Source organism: Cucurbitaria berberidis, assembly GCF_010015615.1.
Source record: "Cucurbitaria berberidis CBS 394.84 unplaced genomic scaffold K460scaffold_1, whole genome shotgun sequence".
NCBI lineage: Eukaryota > Fungi > Ascomycota > Dothideomycetes > Pleosporales > Cucurbitariaceae > Cucurbitaria > Cucurbitaria berberidis.
In genome coordinates this window covers 3,838,871-3,855,062 of record NW_024468935.1, presented here as the reverse complement: position 1 = coordinate 3,855,062, position 16,192 = coordinate 3,838,871, and the positions used below count along the sequence as shown (strand labels likewise).

Here is a 16,192-nt window from a genome sequence, read left to right as displayed (position 1 = left end):
GAAAAGTTTAGCCAATTTCACAATCATAAACACGACAATGTCCGACCAGCACGTACGCGACGATTCACCTCGAGGCCACCAGAACATCAAGCACTCCCAGATCTGAGAGAAAGGATCCCATTAACTACCGCAAGCTTTACGTCGACTTTGGGCGACTAATCTACTCTATGGCACACGCAATCTGTCAAGACGTCCGTGAAGCCCAGACAAGCCTCGACGGAGTATGCCAAACACATCAAACCCCCGCTTCTACCTCCCAAACGCCACGCGCTCTTCGGATCTCGTTATTATTTGCACCGAATCAAGGTCATTCCCAGTCTGCTCAGGTTCATGAGCTTATCATTCTCTCTCTCGGTCAGCTGCAGCCGTCTTGGTAGCTGGACTACATTCTAATAGACGCCTTCCCATTGTCGTCAACCTAATAAAGTGGACGCACTGACCCCTTTGTCGCCTACAGATGTTCCGCCGCTAGTCCCTCCTTCTGCTTCTCGCAACGCCATCTAATAAACCTCTACTTTCTCACTTTGGTTCCTGCTGCTACTACTACTGCTACTGCTATCACTACTACAGCTTCTAGATACCCATTCTCCTCTTCTCGGGGGCCGCCCCCCTGCTCTCCACACTCTCCGCATCTCCTCCGCCACCACCATAGCCAAGATCTCCGACGCCGACGCCGACACCGACTTCTCCGCCGGGGCCATGGCGCACGCTGAGGACAGGCTCTAAATGGGGCGGATCGAACAGATCCAGGGGCTCACGTGGAGCACAAGGTCAGCAAGGATCAGTCGGAGGGTTGTTGATGTTTGAAGGGAGGCGCTGGTCAGCGTTTGTAATTCCAGTATCAGTCCGTCAATCCCGGACTACTTCGAGACCCAGGAGATGTGATGGATCGCCTGGCCTGCGCGTCTGGCTGTCCTCCACGGCCTGCGCGCGGCTAAGGAGCTGGAGTATGGGACTTGATGTCTCTCCAATGACATCGGCTTCCGCGTAAGTTCCTTTTGCTGCTACAACTCGTCTACTCATACTAGATGCAATCAGGGATGGATGCTAACTAACTCCTGGTCGCCATGCTGGTTGCCCTGTTCTCGTTCGGGTCGACAGCCGTGTGTAACGGCGTGGTGGTCGTTAGAGATGGGGAAGGACTCGTTCTGCTTTCGGGTCTGGGTGCTTGCTGCGGGTGCGCCCCAGGCTGTTCCCGCTGTGCAAGCATGCGTGAAGGTGCGTTGGTAGATGAAGAAATATGGGATAGAGCAAAATTTGCCAAGGTTTATTACAATGTGCTATTCGTCTTGTGGTGCGTCTTTTCTCGCGAACTAGTGAAGCTCGCCATGATGCGTAATTGGCTTTGTGCTTGTCTATATGAAAATATCGTGTATTGGCTACAATGTTTTCTAGGAAAACTGAGTGTCTTGATCATAATGCAAGAGAGAAGAAAAGAGTTGTAAAGCTCGGAAACTCTGCAAATTCTAACGCAAGACGTTTCCACTCTCTTCAGGGGATGCTTGATGCAGGTTCATAACATTTACCTACAACTACGAAGTGATCGGCAACGCACTTTGACCTCTGACAATGATGTCAAGATAAGGTTCCAACTAACGGTCGTCTTTATTGGAAGCGAAATCTGTCGTGCATGCCGCGGGCAGATCTTGAGCGGTGGGGATAGGGAGCGCCTCGGCTCGTCGGGCTTAATTTCCGGGCGAGACCAAACCGCTTCCTCGTTAGCTCGTCTCCTTTAGGAGACCCTCACACCACTACACAGGATTTCCTCCAGACGTCGCAACCTTAATTCAACTACCAAAGCGATGGGCCGAAAGCGGGCCAATACATAAGCAGCGATGGTGCCCACTGGACATGACATTTGCTACAGTGCAACGTTCGTTGGGTTTTCCAAGGCGTGTCGCGAGCCTGCAGAATTCGACAGGCACTCCACCTACCCAGGTGATACTGAGAGCCGAGATCGGCCAACAATTCACACTCCGTCTTTACAATCACTATCGATCGTTACCCATGGCACTAGCCGTACCAGGACCCGAACTTTGCTTCTAGACTACTGAACGACTATCTTCAAAGGGAAACAAGTGGCCGGGGTGGCTAGAGGGAAAGAGGAATTAAGAGATGATAGCACTGCTTGAAAATAGAGGCAAGAGACAAAACTGAAAGAATGAACGATATGGTCGAATGTGGCTACATAACACGACGTGGAAGTATTCTTGACGCTAGGCTATGGCCCTGATCCTCCTCTTCCTTGGATGTACTCTCGACTTTCATTGCCAACGCAACCAAGCCGATGTTGCAGGTTCACTTAGCCAAGGTGGACACACCGATGCTTCCCCTTGGAGTTCCATCTCTCACGTCGAAGCACTAGAGATCAGAGAAATTGAGGAACCCATCGAAAATTACGACCAAATCTGGACAACCGAAGAACAACAGGAACTTACGATGCTTCATCATGGCCTGGAACCTTAATCATCCGCCCAGCTGTGCGCCACAGAAAGAGATATATGGGTATAGACTTGGACACAAGTTTGTTAATAGGAGGGTTGGTGGGCAGCCAGATCAAGAAACATCAAAGAGGGAAACTTTTCAAGAAGCATCTACGCCTCAAGGCCACCTTTTGAGCCATGGATAGTCTACGGGTGTGTAAGAGAAGACCTATCGACTACGAAAAGCGATATATATCCCCAACACCGACTCTACGCTTGCACAACGCCCTCATTGGACATCGAAGCTCCAAGCCGACATTACGAGAAGATGACAAAAGGGCGTACTTTCCGAGGAAAAACCAGTATCACGAGCCTTGTAGAACGTCAGCAGAAGCGGGTGCTCTTGGAATTTGCAAGACATGGAATGGTAAGCGCTATGCCTGCCCTTGCGCGCAAAACGATCCGGCAATATCGTGTTGTTTAAGGATGCAAGGCCTACCAGACTTGGTCAGGTATTGTGGATACGGGAAATTGCGTCAGACTCTATCCACTATTTGCAGAGCGCAACTGCGTTTGTGTTTGGACAAGGACGAGAACACGAACAAGGTAAACTGAAGAACTTATTATTGAACTGACACATGTGATAGCGACCATGACAGGAAGAGCACGATCCCGGTACCCGAGCAATTATAAAGACACCCATGTAATTCTACACCATCACGCCATCACGCTAAGACTGAGAATCCCTATTCGAGATTGGTCGGGAAGTGGATCCGTAGCGCCATACCACATCCATAGTGCTAACCGGTCCGGCCCACAATCTAGCATGCATTTGCCCAGCTAGCTCGAGCACACCTTAGACTATCGGAAACCCTGGCGCAGTAAAGCATCCTCTTCGGCCTTATTTTCTACCCCTGCTCACATATTGCCTTTCCAGTATTCGTCCAAAGTGGTGCGCGGCGCCGCACTTACCGCGAAATTTTGTCACGCTTAACTTGATGGGCTTGGGTGTACTGGCTTGACGCAATAGCATCCGCTGCGGGTAGTGGAGCCTCACTTATGGTTGTTTGTTGAGCCTGCCTAGATCTCTGAAGTGCCGGGCTCAACAGCACTAGGTGGTCCGGAGCTAGCTTTAGCTCGAACCACAGAAATCCGTCCTGCGCCTCCTCTAGCCTGCCCTTGGATGCTTGCTGGCCGTTTCCCTTTCTCGGCTAGGACCGAGGCAACTTTTCTGTCCTGCATAGCTGGTTTAGCTGTATTGTGAAAGGCTTTCGCTGTTGTGCGACCTTCAGCGCGTGCTCCGTCTGCCGCTACCCGTTCTACTTCTGTATGCTTACGCGGTAGCGCGCGTTGTGGACGTATAGCAGGGGTTGGTGTTGGAAATGCTGTGGGTGAAGCAGTCATTATAGCCTGCACTCGAGAAGAAGATGACGTTACGGCACGTTGAATTTTCAGCGCGGGCGTTGATGGTACATGGTTAGTAGTTGCCATCTTCGCCAGCCACTCTTCATGCTGTCGATCTCGTTCTGCTAGCTTCTGTTCATACTCATGGGCTCGGATTGTGCAGTGAGCCTTCATAGGCGGATCAGGGCTGTTCTCCTCTGCGAGGCCCTTCCAGACACGGATCATACTCCTGAGGCTTCCAACATCTAGCTCTGACTCTTCGATGTCACGCTTGGCTCGTTGTTCGCGCAGGTGTTGAATCTGTTGACGCGCTTTGGTTGTCATCACAGCCTTCTCTTCAGGGGTTGTTAGCTTGACAGGTGTTCTACGCTTCGATGTTGGTGGAGCATCTGAATCGGTATAGTGTTGAGACGGTTCGGCGTCGTAGGCGGCTTTCAGGGAAGGGTCCATCAGTACATCGTACGCTTGTTGGATGTCTCTGAATGCAGCAGCATGAGAGATGCGCTCTAAAGACGTGCGATGTAGGTTCTTGTCAGGATGGTAGAGAAGTACAAGGGCTTTGTAGGCGGCGCGTATTACTTCGAGGGGTGCGTTTGGAGCCAGTCCAAGGGCGCTGTAGTGGGTTTGCATGTTCGATCTCGTCGGGGATGCTTCGTGAAGCTCTACTGGGCAGGAATGTCGTTTGAATGGTCATTTTAAAGCAGAGAGAGGTGTTTTGGATGTGTCTAGGAGCGTTTGGTAAGTTGCACGATGTTCCTCATCGACTCACCGTTGCGTAGCGCCACGATCTCTATCAAGACAGTCATGGTGAGATGTCTCGGGCGTTAGAACAAGGTCTTGGAGCGTCTGGGAAGACGTCGGAAGAGAATTTACGATAGATCTGGCTCGGTCGATTGGTGATGAGGTGAGAAAGGGGTTGAGGGTGGTCGTTCTGGGCCTTGAGAGTTTTGGACGCCCATGGTATGCATGGTGACAATGGAGCATCTAGGCTGCTAATTCCAAAGGCGCAACTTGGTTCTGACACAGATTTCATGTCGTGGGATGTTGGGCACGCGAGCAGAGGGTCGAGGCACCGTCCTGGTTGATGTAAGTGGAGTTTCAAGCGATGCATGGGGGGCGCGGCCTTAGGTAAAAGCGTGGAGGTGGACACGGGCTTGTGGGCAAGATGGCGCAATCGAACTACGATCGCCAACTTCAGCGCTGAGAAAGAGACTTTTAGCATGGGGTGTGGCACATACCTAGTGTGGGCTGCGTGACATTTGTGTCCTTCTTATAGGGTAGCACATCATCGCTCAGGCGCGCAAGAACGTCAGTTTTCCACACCCCCCAGCTCGACTGTACACCCGGCCCCATAGTCAACCACGAACCGTTCGCAACGTACAACCCTACTTCTTCGCAACCCAGACCCGGGCGACGACCACGACCCGAATTATCCACCCCCTCTTCCTCTCTGTCTACCAAGCTGGCTGAATGCGTATTGCCGATGGAGAGTAATGTCGGAAACTTATCGCCAGCAAGCTTTTGGACGGCCGACCTTCATCGACGCGTCTGCGAGTGGGAGTTCGTCTGGACGTGACCACTTCGATATCCTCGACGCCGCCAATCTCTACCACGACCAGCACGACTATCCAGGCCATCGTGTGCAACCGCTGCACATAGCAGTGCAGGATGGCTACCCACCAGGCCACCAGTTTGCCTATCCGTCGCACAGCAGCGGCGTGTCGCTCCCAGGTAAGCGCACCCCCCTCTATTTGAACTCTTTTCCATCCGGGAGAAGCGGTCGGCTCCATGTCGCATTCGATTCCATGTACCATCTCATCATCCTGTCCGGTTCCCTGGTGCGTCGTCGCCATTCCCGCTGCGCTGCCCTGCCGCATTGGGATGACGCTCGTTGGCCCGCAAAGCACGCAATCGTCACGTGACGAACCCTGCATCCGCTCCCATAGGCCTCCTCCTACCTAGGTAGGTGCCTGTGCAACGATGCACAGGCGCTTACGGGGTACTGCCGCAACTATCGGTCAAATACAACGCACAGCGACCTCTCAGCCGCCATTCTGTTTCTATTGCTTTTTCCAGTTTCCTCGTGAAATGGTCCCGGCTAACACATGCCTCGAGGCCTGCAATACACCTCGCCAACCATGGCCGGACACATTCCCCAGCCCTACGAGCACGAGAGTGCAATCCAAGTTCTAGAGGAACTCCAGGGCTTCTCTCCCATCACCCCAAACCCCTACGGCATCAGCGCCTACCGCACGCCATACGCCGACAGCAACGCCACATCCACTTCTTCCGCCACGTCTCCTGACCCCGCCAATGCCGGCGTCATTACAGATGCTGTCATCGTCGAGGCGGACGAGGACAAGCGGAAGCGCAACCAAGCCGCCTCTGCGCGCTTTCGCCAGAAGAAGAAGCAGCGCGAGCAGCAACTCATGGAGTCGAGCCGCGACATGCAGGAGCGGACCAGGAAACTGGAAGCTGAAAATGAGGGGCTGAAGAAGGAGAATCTGTTTTTGAAGAAGCTGCTTGTTGAAAAGGTCGATCACATGAGCGACGAGGACCGCGAGATGCTGAAGAAGGCCACCGAAGGCACGCTGAACGGGAAGAGGAAATGAAAGCTAATGAGGCTTCACGAACTGTGTCTTTGATTTTTCCGACGATGGCTAATGACGGGGTCACCGGAGCTGGGGAGTGATTGTTGCAAGATACACCGGGTGCGACGGCGTTAAAGCGTTAATGTTGTTTTTGATCATGTCAAGGAGTGATGTTTTTCCTAATTCTGCGCAGTTTGGATGATTTAGGCTCGAATTGAGTCCCTATCAAGGGTTTTCGATGACCCCACTAGGATTGAGTTTAGAGTTGATTATACCCACAAGCGACACCTCCTTTAGATGCCCTCTAGATGAAGTATACCCAATGCGACCACGACGATTTAGTGCGCTCCGAGATTATGTCTTCCAGACGTGCTATTTTAAACATTTTCTCATACTTGTGGATATATTTCATCAATTTGATTAAACCTTTTGGAAGGAGTTGAGGCTCATGGACGTGGCTCACTGGCGCTTTCCTTTTTTGACCGCGGGATGAGTCGGCGAGGCTGCCCGACACCCCATTCCGGCATAGACTCAATCTACTTACCACAGCTCAATTCGGCATGCCATATCAACTATATATGCTATATTCAGCTGCAAACCTCGCTATGTCACCACCGCGAATAGACGAAGATTCAGAAGGTACCGCAAATGATAAGCGTATGTGCTCTTCGGTCTCAAATCATCCTACCTGATGTTAGGTGTAGTACGGGGCGGGGACGTTAAGGTATGAGTTGTAACATCTGCATGTCCAGTACGAGATAATGGTGAAAGCACCGACATACCTTTGGCTAGCATATGGTTCGTTCCTAGTGCCATCACATTGAAGTCTCTAGGCAATTTCCTTTTCTACTACTAACGACACTCTTGTTTTCCTGCTATGCTCCTTCTTTTATATGCTCGTCATGCTTTTCGTCTCCCGGTCTTTCTGGTAATTGCCAATACCGGGTTGTGTAGACGTCTTTTTCAAGCCGGTGTTTGAGAATCAGCAAGACAACAGTGCAGAGAGCGCGCATCCAGCGGTAAGAATCAAGGACGAGGAGGATCACATTGGCGTAAGCAAGTTTATCTACTCTTTGGGCGTCAAAACTGTCGTTCAATTAGACTTCGATGTTAATGCATGAGGTTGGTTACAATGACTAGTTGAGCTCCTCGCACTCAGGAAGCCACAAAGGATGCAGCATTACGCCTTCGCTTTCGCCAAGAACATACAAGCTCCATTCAAAATTCACCCCCGACTTGCGGATAAGGATCTGTGTTTCGATATTTCTGAAACGCAAAGTGACATTTTTCTCCTGAATTCTACCTAGTCTCACCTAGATGAAAGCAGCCCTTTCGCGGGCGCATGTATCGCTTCCGCCGCATAAGCAATCAGGGAGACGACCTCCAATATCTCATCGAGAATATTAACTTTCGATAGCTCAATAGACAACACCGGAGCGTAGGGACTTTTGATAAGATTTTTTTTGGCAAAGCACCGTACACGGGGTAGACCCTGTATGCCATGTGTATGCCATGGACTCCCAGAGTAGCGTCCCTCTGTTAATAATCGGTCCCCGTCTGATATTAAGTCTGCCTTTGCTAGTTAATTTAAAATAGAACCGTTTCAGCCCTCTCTGCCTCGCGCCTTAGCCGCAATGCTGGGGCCTTTAGAGATGACCATCGCTTTCCTCCGCCTGTGGAAAATTCACGACCTAAGTTCACGTCCGCCATGATCACAAAATCACAGTATCAGTAGTGCATACAGCTTTTATGTTCTGCTGCAAAACCTCTCTCCAGCTCTTCGGTGTAGTTGATTGTTCCAACTTGCACGTTAGAGGCCTATACACTACCTCGCTAACCCATGTATCTCATGCATAGGATATTGGGACGCACCCCAGCATCAACGCTCGCAATAGGTCCCATAACCAGTTAAAATATGCTGATCTTGCGGTATCCAGACTTTGCTCCTGACAGGGGTTCATTTCACGCCTTATAGTCTGCATCGCAGTTTTTCTATCTTGTTTACTTATCCAGGTCCCAATATACATCTTCTTTACAATATCTCTTCTCCCAAATTTTGCTTTGTTTTTTGAGTTATAATTTACAGAAAAGAGTCCACATGGAAGTGTCACCTAAATATCCTTTACAGCCCACATACGAGCACTCAATACTCCCCGAAGCCGTCTACCAAGAAGACCCACCCCGTAACGCCGCGCAAATCCCGAAGGAACCATACTATTCTACCTGGCCACAAGAACCAGCAGAAAGACGTACTTGGTGGACGCGCTGGCCGTGGCTCTTCATCATCGGTATCCTGACCGCAGTCCTCGCCGGCTTAGTAGGAGGTTTCATTGGCAAGTCAATAGAAGGAAACAGACATAACAGCGCAGTACCCAACGCTCAGGCAAGCGCATGTCCCTCAACGACCGCCTCTAGTCCAACTTCAACTACAAGTCCAAGCGCCAACTCCCAAATCGTCATCCCGAAAACAGGCTGTCCAGACGCCACAGGCCGCACATTCCAATCCTCCTTCTCAAACGCAACCTTCAAGCACTTCTGCAACGTGGACTGGACTGGAAACGACATCGCTTCTGTGTATGCTACTACCATATCCGACTGCGTCAAGACATGTAGTACTGTGAATCAGTATGGGCGCATCAATAAGACGTGCATTGGGGCTACTTTTGTCCCCGCTTGGGCGAATAGGACACAGGCGATGCAGAGTGTCGATCGCCCGAGTAACTGTTTTATGAAGTATGCGGCAGAGGGGTATCCTGGAAATAAGAGGCAAGAAGAAACTGTTGTGGTGTGTTTGGAGGGGAAGTGTCCGTGAAGTTGATGTGGGTGGGCTCGTGCGATAGGACTTCGGGTTCTACGTTATTGAGCGTAACTCCAAGATTCTGCGTGACTTGCGTGGCCTTTATGAGCTCCCAGAATTGCGGTGACATGGCAGAGAGAATGAACGAATTTGTGGGATCGGAGCTTTTGGGTATTCTAAACCGTCCTGGGATACTGCTTTTCTAGTTCTCCTACTCTTTTCACCATCTCAATCAGCTTCCGACCATTACAAGCGGTGACATGAAGGCGCTGAGTTTATGCACTCGTACGATGCTCTTGCGATTCGCACCAATGCTGACTTCACTGATACCGAACGTGCCCTGCTGTCCTTCCAAGCTTCCAATCCCACCTCGGCGGTGTTTATGCCTCAGATTCTTCACCACAGGAGGCAAGGAGTCTTCTATGTGGAAGAACAGATGCGGATCTGGATTAGGCCCTTCTCCCTCGTCACACACGATCGTGACCTTGGTGACGACTTTGAAGCCAAGCTGGGCTTTGTGCTGGGTGAGAAAATAGGCGATGGTCGCGCCAACTGGAGATCCTAAAACGCATGAGAAGCGAGATCAAGCTATTATTCAAAAGTTTACTTACCAAGGATAGCTTTCCCTTCATCTGTGTCAGTGCTGAATGCAATACCAGGCCACGGGCTAAGCTTCTTCTTTTTGTTTCTCAATGCTCTAGCAATGAGCTTGTTAGTATCTTCGTTCATGACCATGTTGACGCCATAGTAGCGGATGTTCTTGATGTTGGGGTTCTCGCGGTTCCAGAATCCCCAGAGCACGTCGGAGAGCGAGCGTAACTCTGGCAGCTCTGACCTCTCCGGCTTCCGCTTCCAATGGTCTGCGGCCTCATGCGCAGGGCTGGCAAGGACTTGACCGAAAATTGCTAGAGCAGATTGTCTTATTGTGTGAGTTTGATGGTAGGATAGAGGTAGGCTTACCGCCATCAATGCGGTTCATCGCAAAGCCATAGTGACCAACTGTAGCCTGTATTCACCGTCATCAATGTGGTGAGTTTAGGAGACGGAGAGGCAACTCACACGATACCTCTTCTCGCCAACTTTGTATGTCTGGTCCGCGGGTGGGACCATGCGATCATTATCATCCTTCAAGTTCGGTTGCCAATGCTCAATGCGATAACACTCGTTATGTCCTCCCTCTGAGACCGGATGCGGGTTCAAGCCGAGACCTCTGAACGTGGACTCGAGTTCCCAGAACCCATCATTGTCGAAGGAGCAGAGCATTTTGTTGCTCATGACGTCGTTCCATCCCCACTTCTTCAACTCAGCTAGTCAATACCATGAGCCATATTCACCGTCGACAGGAAGTGAGCGCGTGATAAGACTCACGCTTTAGGTCGCCCTGCCAAACGCTCGCTGCCGAAGGCGGATCTCGGACATCATTCAGCCATTCCCCTGCGAGCTTGTCCGAATTTCTCATGGCACACACGAGTGCCCCGCCCTTTAGCACAAATCTGTCCCATGTGACTTGGTCTGCGAGGATGTCGGGAGAGTAGTCCAAGGAATGAAGCGGCAAGGTGTTGTCGTGTACTGTCTTAGGCGGCGACTGAGAGAGATTGAAGGACCCAGGAACGGCGTTGAATTCCTCGCAAACAGACAGCGTTGTGAATCCCGCGACTACAGCGACTAGAGTAACTATCATGATGAAGGTGACTCGAGAAGAAAATTGAAAGGTGCAATAGATGGCCGAGGTTTTCAGTACGCAATTATAAAGGAAGAAACAGAGTTTTTGGCATGGGACCGAAGCAAAGTGAGGGTGAAGGCGAATGATGGAAGAGCTGCCAAGAAAATGAGCTAGATTCCCGAAGAGGGAGGAAGAGGCACATTGAAAGGAAGGCACGACTGAAGGTTGCCCTTTCAGATCGCACCAAGTAGAATATTCTAACCGTCTAATTCCAAGATTCACATCCAGCGTTTAATCCGCTCGTCTCTTTATAAGGATTTCCTCCAGACGCCTATACACTCGTCTACTCCTTCTCTTGGAGAAAGTTCACAACAGCTGTCATTTGTTAGTGCACATAGATTAGATAGCGAGAAAACATCGACGTACCCTTGATGAATTCCTCAGGTTTCTCGCTAATAACCCAATGACCCGAGTCAATATCCACCAGCTCAAACCTGGGAAAGAAGCGACCAATAATCGGCAGGGTCTCATCGCTCACATAAGGACTCTTCGTGCCCCGTATGAACAGCGCGCGTTTGCTAAAACGGACCTCGTCTGGATTGGTGAAGGGAAAGTCGGCCATATCATCGAGCGACCTGGCTAGTGTCTGTATGGGGATACGGAACTTGAGAGGAGCGGATGGTTCGGGCCTCCCGAGATTCGTGAGGAGGAACTGGCGGACCGGTAGATCTTTTGCATACGGCTCCAAGATCTTATCGGCTTCCTTCTGGCTCTTTGGCTTCGCTTGCTCGACGCGCTTCATGCCTTCGGCATACTTGGGGAAGTCGCTTGATAGGGCTGCGTCGACGGGTGCATTGTCTACGGGAATGATATTCGCGCAAGAGTCCGGATTTCTGAGTGCCAATGTCATGACTGTTTTTGCGCCCATAGAGTGCCCTATCAGCGTCGCATTCTTGAGATCGTGCTTTTTCAGGAAGGCTTCTACGTCGTCGGCAAGCGCCGTGTAGTTGTGGGTTGTGTCGTGCGGGGACTCGCCGTGGTTTCGGGTGTCGATTGCGTATACAGGCCGACTGAGGATGCGCGCGAAAGCACTGATTGGAGAATTAGCCTCAGTTGGGCTGAAACCCATGAATAGCATACTTTGCGACGCTCTGGTTGTTTCTCTTGCTGCCAAATAGCCCGTGAATTATCACAATCGGATCTCCCTTCGCATCCCCGTTGTGATCATGAAGCCGGTACGCGAGGTCGAGCGCCCTCCAGCTCGCAGATGCATGGAATGAGCGCGTCCATGCTGGCAGTGGTGTCGCGTTAGAAAGTTGTATCCGGGCCGTATGCTTTGGGTGTAGCAAGGGCGCGTAAACGGGGCGTAAGCTTCTCTGTAAAAAGCGCATTGTGAGAATTGAGGTTACTGAAGTTCGGGCATCGAAACTTTTTGTACTGCCAAGCCCCACGTCATTCCCATAACCTCAGGGCATCACCGCCAGAACTTGCGAGACACAATTAGTGAGGGGTACCTCATGTTGTTGTTGTTGTTGTCATCATCACGGAAATCATTTCACGATTGGTTCAGATGATAAGCGATAATAGTAATGAGGGACAAGCAATATATCAGGGCTGGATCGCTACACTAATCAGTACCATCCGTAACCACAACCTCAACCTGCAGTGACCAACAAATCTTTGTTATTTGGGTATCTCTATTGATATGCAACATGCCAGTTGACAAGTCGTACCAACTCGCCATCAATACTCGTGCAGGTATGCATAAGGAGAAGCATGTGTAAATGCTTTATTCTATTTACCGGGGTTGCATCGCCGGAAAATAGCGAGGGCCTGAATAGCCGTAGAACTGTACACTCTCGATATCGATGTTACCATCATGCTTTGGACTCCAGAACTTGAGTAGAACGTGCTTTCCAGAGCTGTGGGGTTCGTTAGCGAAGAAGGGAATTACAAGTCAAAAGCTGTAGCTTACATCGCTGGGTGAAACTTGATCGTTATTTTGTTCTTGTTCTTCGCAATGAAGAACCTTGCATGCGGCGAAATCAGGGTTTCGGCATCGGGTGCAGGCTCAGAAGGTTCTATTCGACTTGGTGCGCCCACGCGAGCCGCGCGAATGGGCTCTAGATAGCGCTCCCTCCGTTCCCGCCACTCGCCGTAAGTGGTATAGTCCAACGCAGGTGCTCGTCGCAGCGGGCTAAGACGAGGCATAATCTCATCTTCCTCGTCGTCGCTGTCCGGGCGCCACCGGCTCTCCCTTCGTAGCCGATCAGCCATAATAGCTGCGCTAGGCAGCTCCTCGTTGGAGTCCGACTCTTCTTCTTCGCTCGCAGTCGTCACTGTGAATGGAGGCGGAGTGGGTGCAGATACTCCGGCAGCGCCTGCATGCGAATCCTCCGCTGCGTGATCACAATTGTCAATATCTGCTTCATCTTCGTTCTCAACCATCTGGCGAAGGATTCTGCGTCGCTCAGAGTCAGAGCGTAAGGACGATATCAAGTTTGCCGATTCTGCATTCAACCTTTCGCTGCGGAGCCTGAGGTTTTCGATACGTTCCTGCATGTCTGCGTGGGTTCCTTGACGAGAGTGCTGCCATATCGCCGGATCTGCAATCGCTTCTCTTAGTGACAGCTGCTGATCGTCGTCGCCCTGGGAGGTGGGTGTAGGGGTCATGAACGGAGAATGGGTGCCGTATTGTAGGCTATAGGCTGATGTGCCAGAGAGAAGTTCATCTGCAGACATGGAGACAAATACAAGACCTTCTTGAACACTGATTTGAGGTTAGCAACGTGGGCAGATTGGAATGCGAACACATACGGAGCCGTAAAGCCACGGTCCGGTGCCCGAATAACGACCTTTTCTAGAGCAAAAGACGCTTCGCCGATATGTTTCAGTAGAAGATTGCACTGTGAGCTTTCACTGCAATATACGCTTTTGTCGTTCCTCAGCACGTTTTGAACCTTGTACAGCCCTGGTGGATTGTCTTTGCGATGTTCACCGCCATCACAGCTCACAATCTCCATCCTCAGGCGACCAGGCACAACTTGGCCTTTGTGACCATACTTGAAGCAGGTATACTCTGGAGTCGCATTCGGGTCATGCTCGAGCTTCCTTCGCTTATTCCTGCGCTCGCTACTGACTTCGACGGCAGGGCTGCGTCGACGGGCATTGGGATTTGAGAGGGCGAATGGGTTGTTGATCGGTATATCGCTTAGGGAATCGAGGAGATGGGTAGCAGCGTCCATGTCAGCAGCGCGCTGCTCTCGTACGCGGGCCTGGGAGCGGCGGAGGTAGCGTTCGCTGGGTGTGGCGCGGGGACGGTTGGGGTTCGCTGTAGGGGGCCGCCTCGACAGATTGTCTGCCGCTTCGCTGTCCCGTGGAGGCCCAAATATCCGGTGTAGTGGACCACGTCTGCTGATAGACGTACTCGTGCGCCTAGCCATGTGCCTGGGCACGGTGGCCGCATCATGTACGATAGCTGAAGTCTGGGCCATTGCTCGGCTCAGTGAATGTAGAGTATTCTCAGCAGCGCTAGTACCCTCTGGGTGCGAAGGAGATGTGGATGCATGAGGAAAGTCAAAGCTGCCCGTAGTGTAAGGGAAGTTCGCCGGCGGAGGTGAGGGCGAGGCGGGCGGTCTGGGCATTAGTGACGTCGGTGCCCGCTCCCATTGAGAGGGCGCGGCTTGGTACGAGGAGTGTGGAGGACCTGGGGGGTTTTGGCGATTTGAGAGAGGTGAACGGAAGTCTTTTGGGAAGAGAGTGAGTGAGCGAGTGAAGGATGTATGAGTATATGACGAGTCAGGCTGAGCTGAGGTGAGTGAGGGAGAGGTAGCCCAGCACAAGCAGCCCGGGGTCCGCGTGCTAGCCAGCCCCACGCCGCGGGGGACAGAGCCCGCACAAGCCAAACTCTATCTCTAGTGGCAGAGCCGCAAAGCTACCAAAGCCTAACTCGGTACCTAGGTAGCTACCTGGTATCCATCTACTATACATAGCAATCAACAACAAAACTACCATGGCGACGACCAATGGCACCATCCCCGCAGAGGATGCAGCTGGACAGACGGTCGCTGCCATTGCGGCGGCCGACACAATCTCGGCGGGTACGAGCGACCCAAGACACAAGCAGCCCCAGTTAGCTACTAACCGCCGCCTCCAGATGAGATCGCACTCTACGACCGCCAGATCCGGCTATGGGGTGTGCAAGCCCAAGAGAAGTAGGCTGCTATCATTATCCTACTCGGCCTGGGTGCAGTTACTCATGCACGTAGAATCCGCACCGCCAACATCCTCCTCGTTTCCATCAAGGCGCTCGCCAACGAAATCGCAAAGAACCTCGTCCTCGCAGGCATAGGCTCCATCACGCTGGCAGACCACGAAACCGTCACAGAAGCTGATCTCGGTGCACAATTCTTCCTTAGCGATGCCGACGTAGGCAAGAACCGCGCCGAAGCAGCAGCCCCCCAAGTCCAGAAGCTCAATCCCCGCGTCAAGGTCAACGTCCTCTCGACCGATGTACGCAACGAGCAAGACCTCAATTTCTACGCAAACTACGATGTGATCATCGCCACGGATATGGACTTCCTGTCCTTTAGCGCACTGAACGCCGGCGCACGAATCGCACGCAAGTCCTTCTACGCTGGCGCCTCGCACGGTCTATACGGGTACATCTTCGCCGACCTCGTCGAGCACAACTTTGTCATTGAGCGCGAGAAGAGCAACCGCGCGACGCAGACGGGGCCTGAGAGCGCAACCAGGAACGTGACGGGCGTTCAGGTCAAGAGGGAGAGCGGCAAGGTGGTCGAGTTGGTGAGCAAGCAAGAGCTGTACAGTCCGCTCATGCTGGCAAAAGACTCCCCCCTACCACCGGACATTGCAGGAAACACGAGGAGGCTGAAGAAAGTCCACCCACTGCTAACCTGCGTTCGCGCACTGTGGGAATACCAACGCAACGGCCATGGCATCTTCCCATCCCACACCCCTCAGGATCTGCAGCTCTTTACTACCCTCGCAAACGTCAAGCACAAGGAACTCCTGCTCCCGCCCGAGTCTCTCAAGGCAGACTTTCTCCGCAGTTTCTTGCAGAATCTGGGTAGCGAACTCGCGCCCGTTACGGCTTTTCTGGGCGGGCAGCTGGCACAAGATGTCATCAATGTGTTGGGCCAGAGGGAGCAGCCGATTCAGAACCTCATGCTGTTCGATGGAGAGGATAGTGCAGGGCCCGTGTACACGCTTCATCCGATTTTCCCGGGGACGAGTGTACCTATCATTCCGAGTGTACCGGTGGAGGCACCCATTTTGGTGGTTTAGAACGCTT

The 16,192-nt window shown here is 52.0% G+C and overlaps 8 protein-coding genes across 8 annotated transcripts; 3 read left to right on the top strand and 5 right to left on the bottom strand.

Moving 5' to 3' along the window:
* Positions 1-3,539: 3,539 nt before the first annotated feature.
* On the bottom strand, positions 3,540-4,451 carry K460DRAFT_257928 (DnaJ-domain-containing protein; the record flags this gene model as incomplete). The annotated part of the gene is made up of 1 exon (XM_040927434.1): positions 3,540-4,451. A coding segment is annotated over one exon (912 nt), but the record flags the coding sequence as incomplete, so codon positions are not given.
* Positions 4,452-4,543: 92 nt separating this feature from the next.
* K460DRAFT_26423 (uncharacterized protein) lies at positions 4,544-5,271 on the bottom strand. Its single transcript, XM_040927490.1, has 2 exons — positions 5,066-5,271; positions 4,544-5,006 (listed from the first exon to the last, which is right to left on the bottom strand). Exons 1-2 carry the CDS (start codon positions 5,178-5,180, stop codon positions 4,630-4,632), a joined length of 492 nt encoding a protein of 163 aa, XP_040793588.1. The 5' UTR covers positions 5,181-5,271; the 3' UTR covers positions 4,544-4,629.
* On the top strand, positions 4,922-6,541 carry K460DRAFT_26457 (uncharacterized protein). The gene is made up of 2 exons (XM_040927492.1): positions 4,922-5,558; positions 5,943-6,541. The coding sequence occupies exons 1-2, from the start codon at positions 5,321-5,323 to the stop codon at positions 6,437-6,439; spliced, it is 735 nt and encodes a 244-aa protein (XP_040793587.1). The 5' UTR covers positions 4,922-5,320; the 3' UTR covers positions 6,440-6,541.
* A 482-nt stretch (positions 6,542-7,023) lies between these two features.
* Positions 7,024-9,230, top strand: K460DRAFT_412646 (uncharacterized protein; the record flags this gene model as incomplete). Its single annotated transcript, XM_040937554.1, has 3 exons — positions 7,024-7,075; positions 7,373-7,470; positions 8,547-9,230. 3 exons carry the CDS (start codon positions 7,024-7,026, stop codon positions 9,228-9,230), a joined length of 834 nt encoding a protein of 277 aa, XP_040793586.1.
* A 217-nt stretch (positions 9,231-9,447) lies between these two features.
* K460DRAFT_271378 (uncharacterized protein) lies at positions 9,448-10,896 on the bottom strand (the record flags this gene model as incomplete). Its single annotated transcript, XM_040927721.1, has 5 exons — positions 9,448-9,776; positions 9,827-10,120; positions 10,176-10,221; positions 10,275-10,522; positions 10,584-10,896. 5 exons carry the CDS (start codon positions 10,894-10,896, stop codon positions 9,448-9,450), a joined length of 1,230 nt encoding a protein of 409 aa, XP_040793585.1.
* A 325-nt stretch (positions 10,897-11,221) lies between these two features.
* K460DRAFT_373117 (alpha/beta-hydrolase) lies at positions 11,222-12,269 on the bottom strand (the record flags this gene model as incomplete). The annotated part of the gene is made up of 3 exons (XM_040934558.1): positions 11,222-11,253; positions 11,305-11,969; positions 12,019-12,269. The coding sequence occupies 3 exons, from the start codon at positions 12,267-12,269 to the stop codon at positions 11,222-11,224; spliced, it is 948 nt and encodes a 315-aa protein (XP_040793584.1).
* A 200-nt stretch (positions 12,270-12,469) lies between these two features.
* K460DRAFT_302721 (uncharacterized protein) lies at positions 12,470-14,522 on the bottom strand (the record flags this gene model as incomplete). Its single annotated transcript, XM_040929916.1, has 3 exons — positions 12,470-12,800; positions 12,854-13,648; positions 13,696-14,522. The coding sequence occupies 3 exons, from the start codon at positions 14,520-14,522 to the stop codon at positions 12,677-12,679; spliced, it is 1,746 nt and encodes a 581-aa protein (XP_040793583.1). The 3' UTR covers positions 12,470-12,676.
* Positions 14,523-14,890: 368 nt separating this feature from the next.
* On the top strand, positions 14,891-16,185 carry K460DRAFT_274810 (uncharacterized protein; the record flags this gene model as incomplete). The annotated part of the gene is made up of 3 exons (XM_040927984.1): positions 14,891-14,978; positions 15,035-15,092; positions 15,147-16,185. The coding sequence occupies 3 exons, from the start codon at positions 14,891-14,893 to the stop codon at positions 16,183-16,185; spliced, it is 1,185 nt and encodes a 394-aa protein (XP_040793582.1).
* Between the last annotated feature and the right edge of the window lie 7 nt (positions 16,186-16,192).

Bases quoted from the DNA above. Each gene is read 5' to 3' on its own strand.
- K460DRAFT_26423 (XM_040927490.1), bottom strand. From the start codon at position 5,180: ATGGGGCCGGGTGTACAGTCGAGCTGGGGGGTGTGGAAAACTGACGTT. The intron at 5,007-5,065 runs GTATGTGCCACA...TGGCGATCGTAG, and splicing joins TGTCACGCAGCCCACACTAG to TTCGATTGCGCCATCTTGCC.
- K460DRAFT_26457 (XM_040927492.1), top strand. From the start codon at position 5,321: ATGTCGGAAACTTATCGCCAGCAAGCTTTTGGACGGCCGACCTTCATC. The intron at 5,559-5,942 runs GTAAGCGCACCC...ACATGCCTCGAG, and splicing joins CAGCGGCGTGTCGCTCCCAG to GCCTGCAATACACCTCGCCA.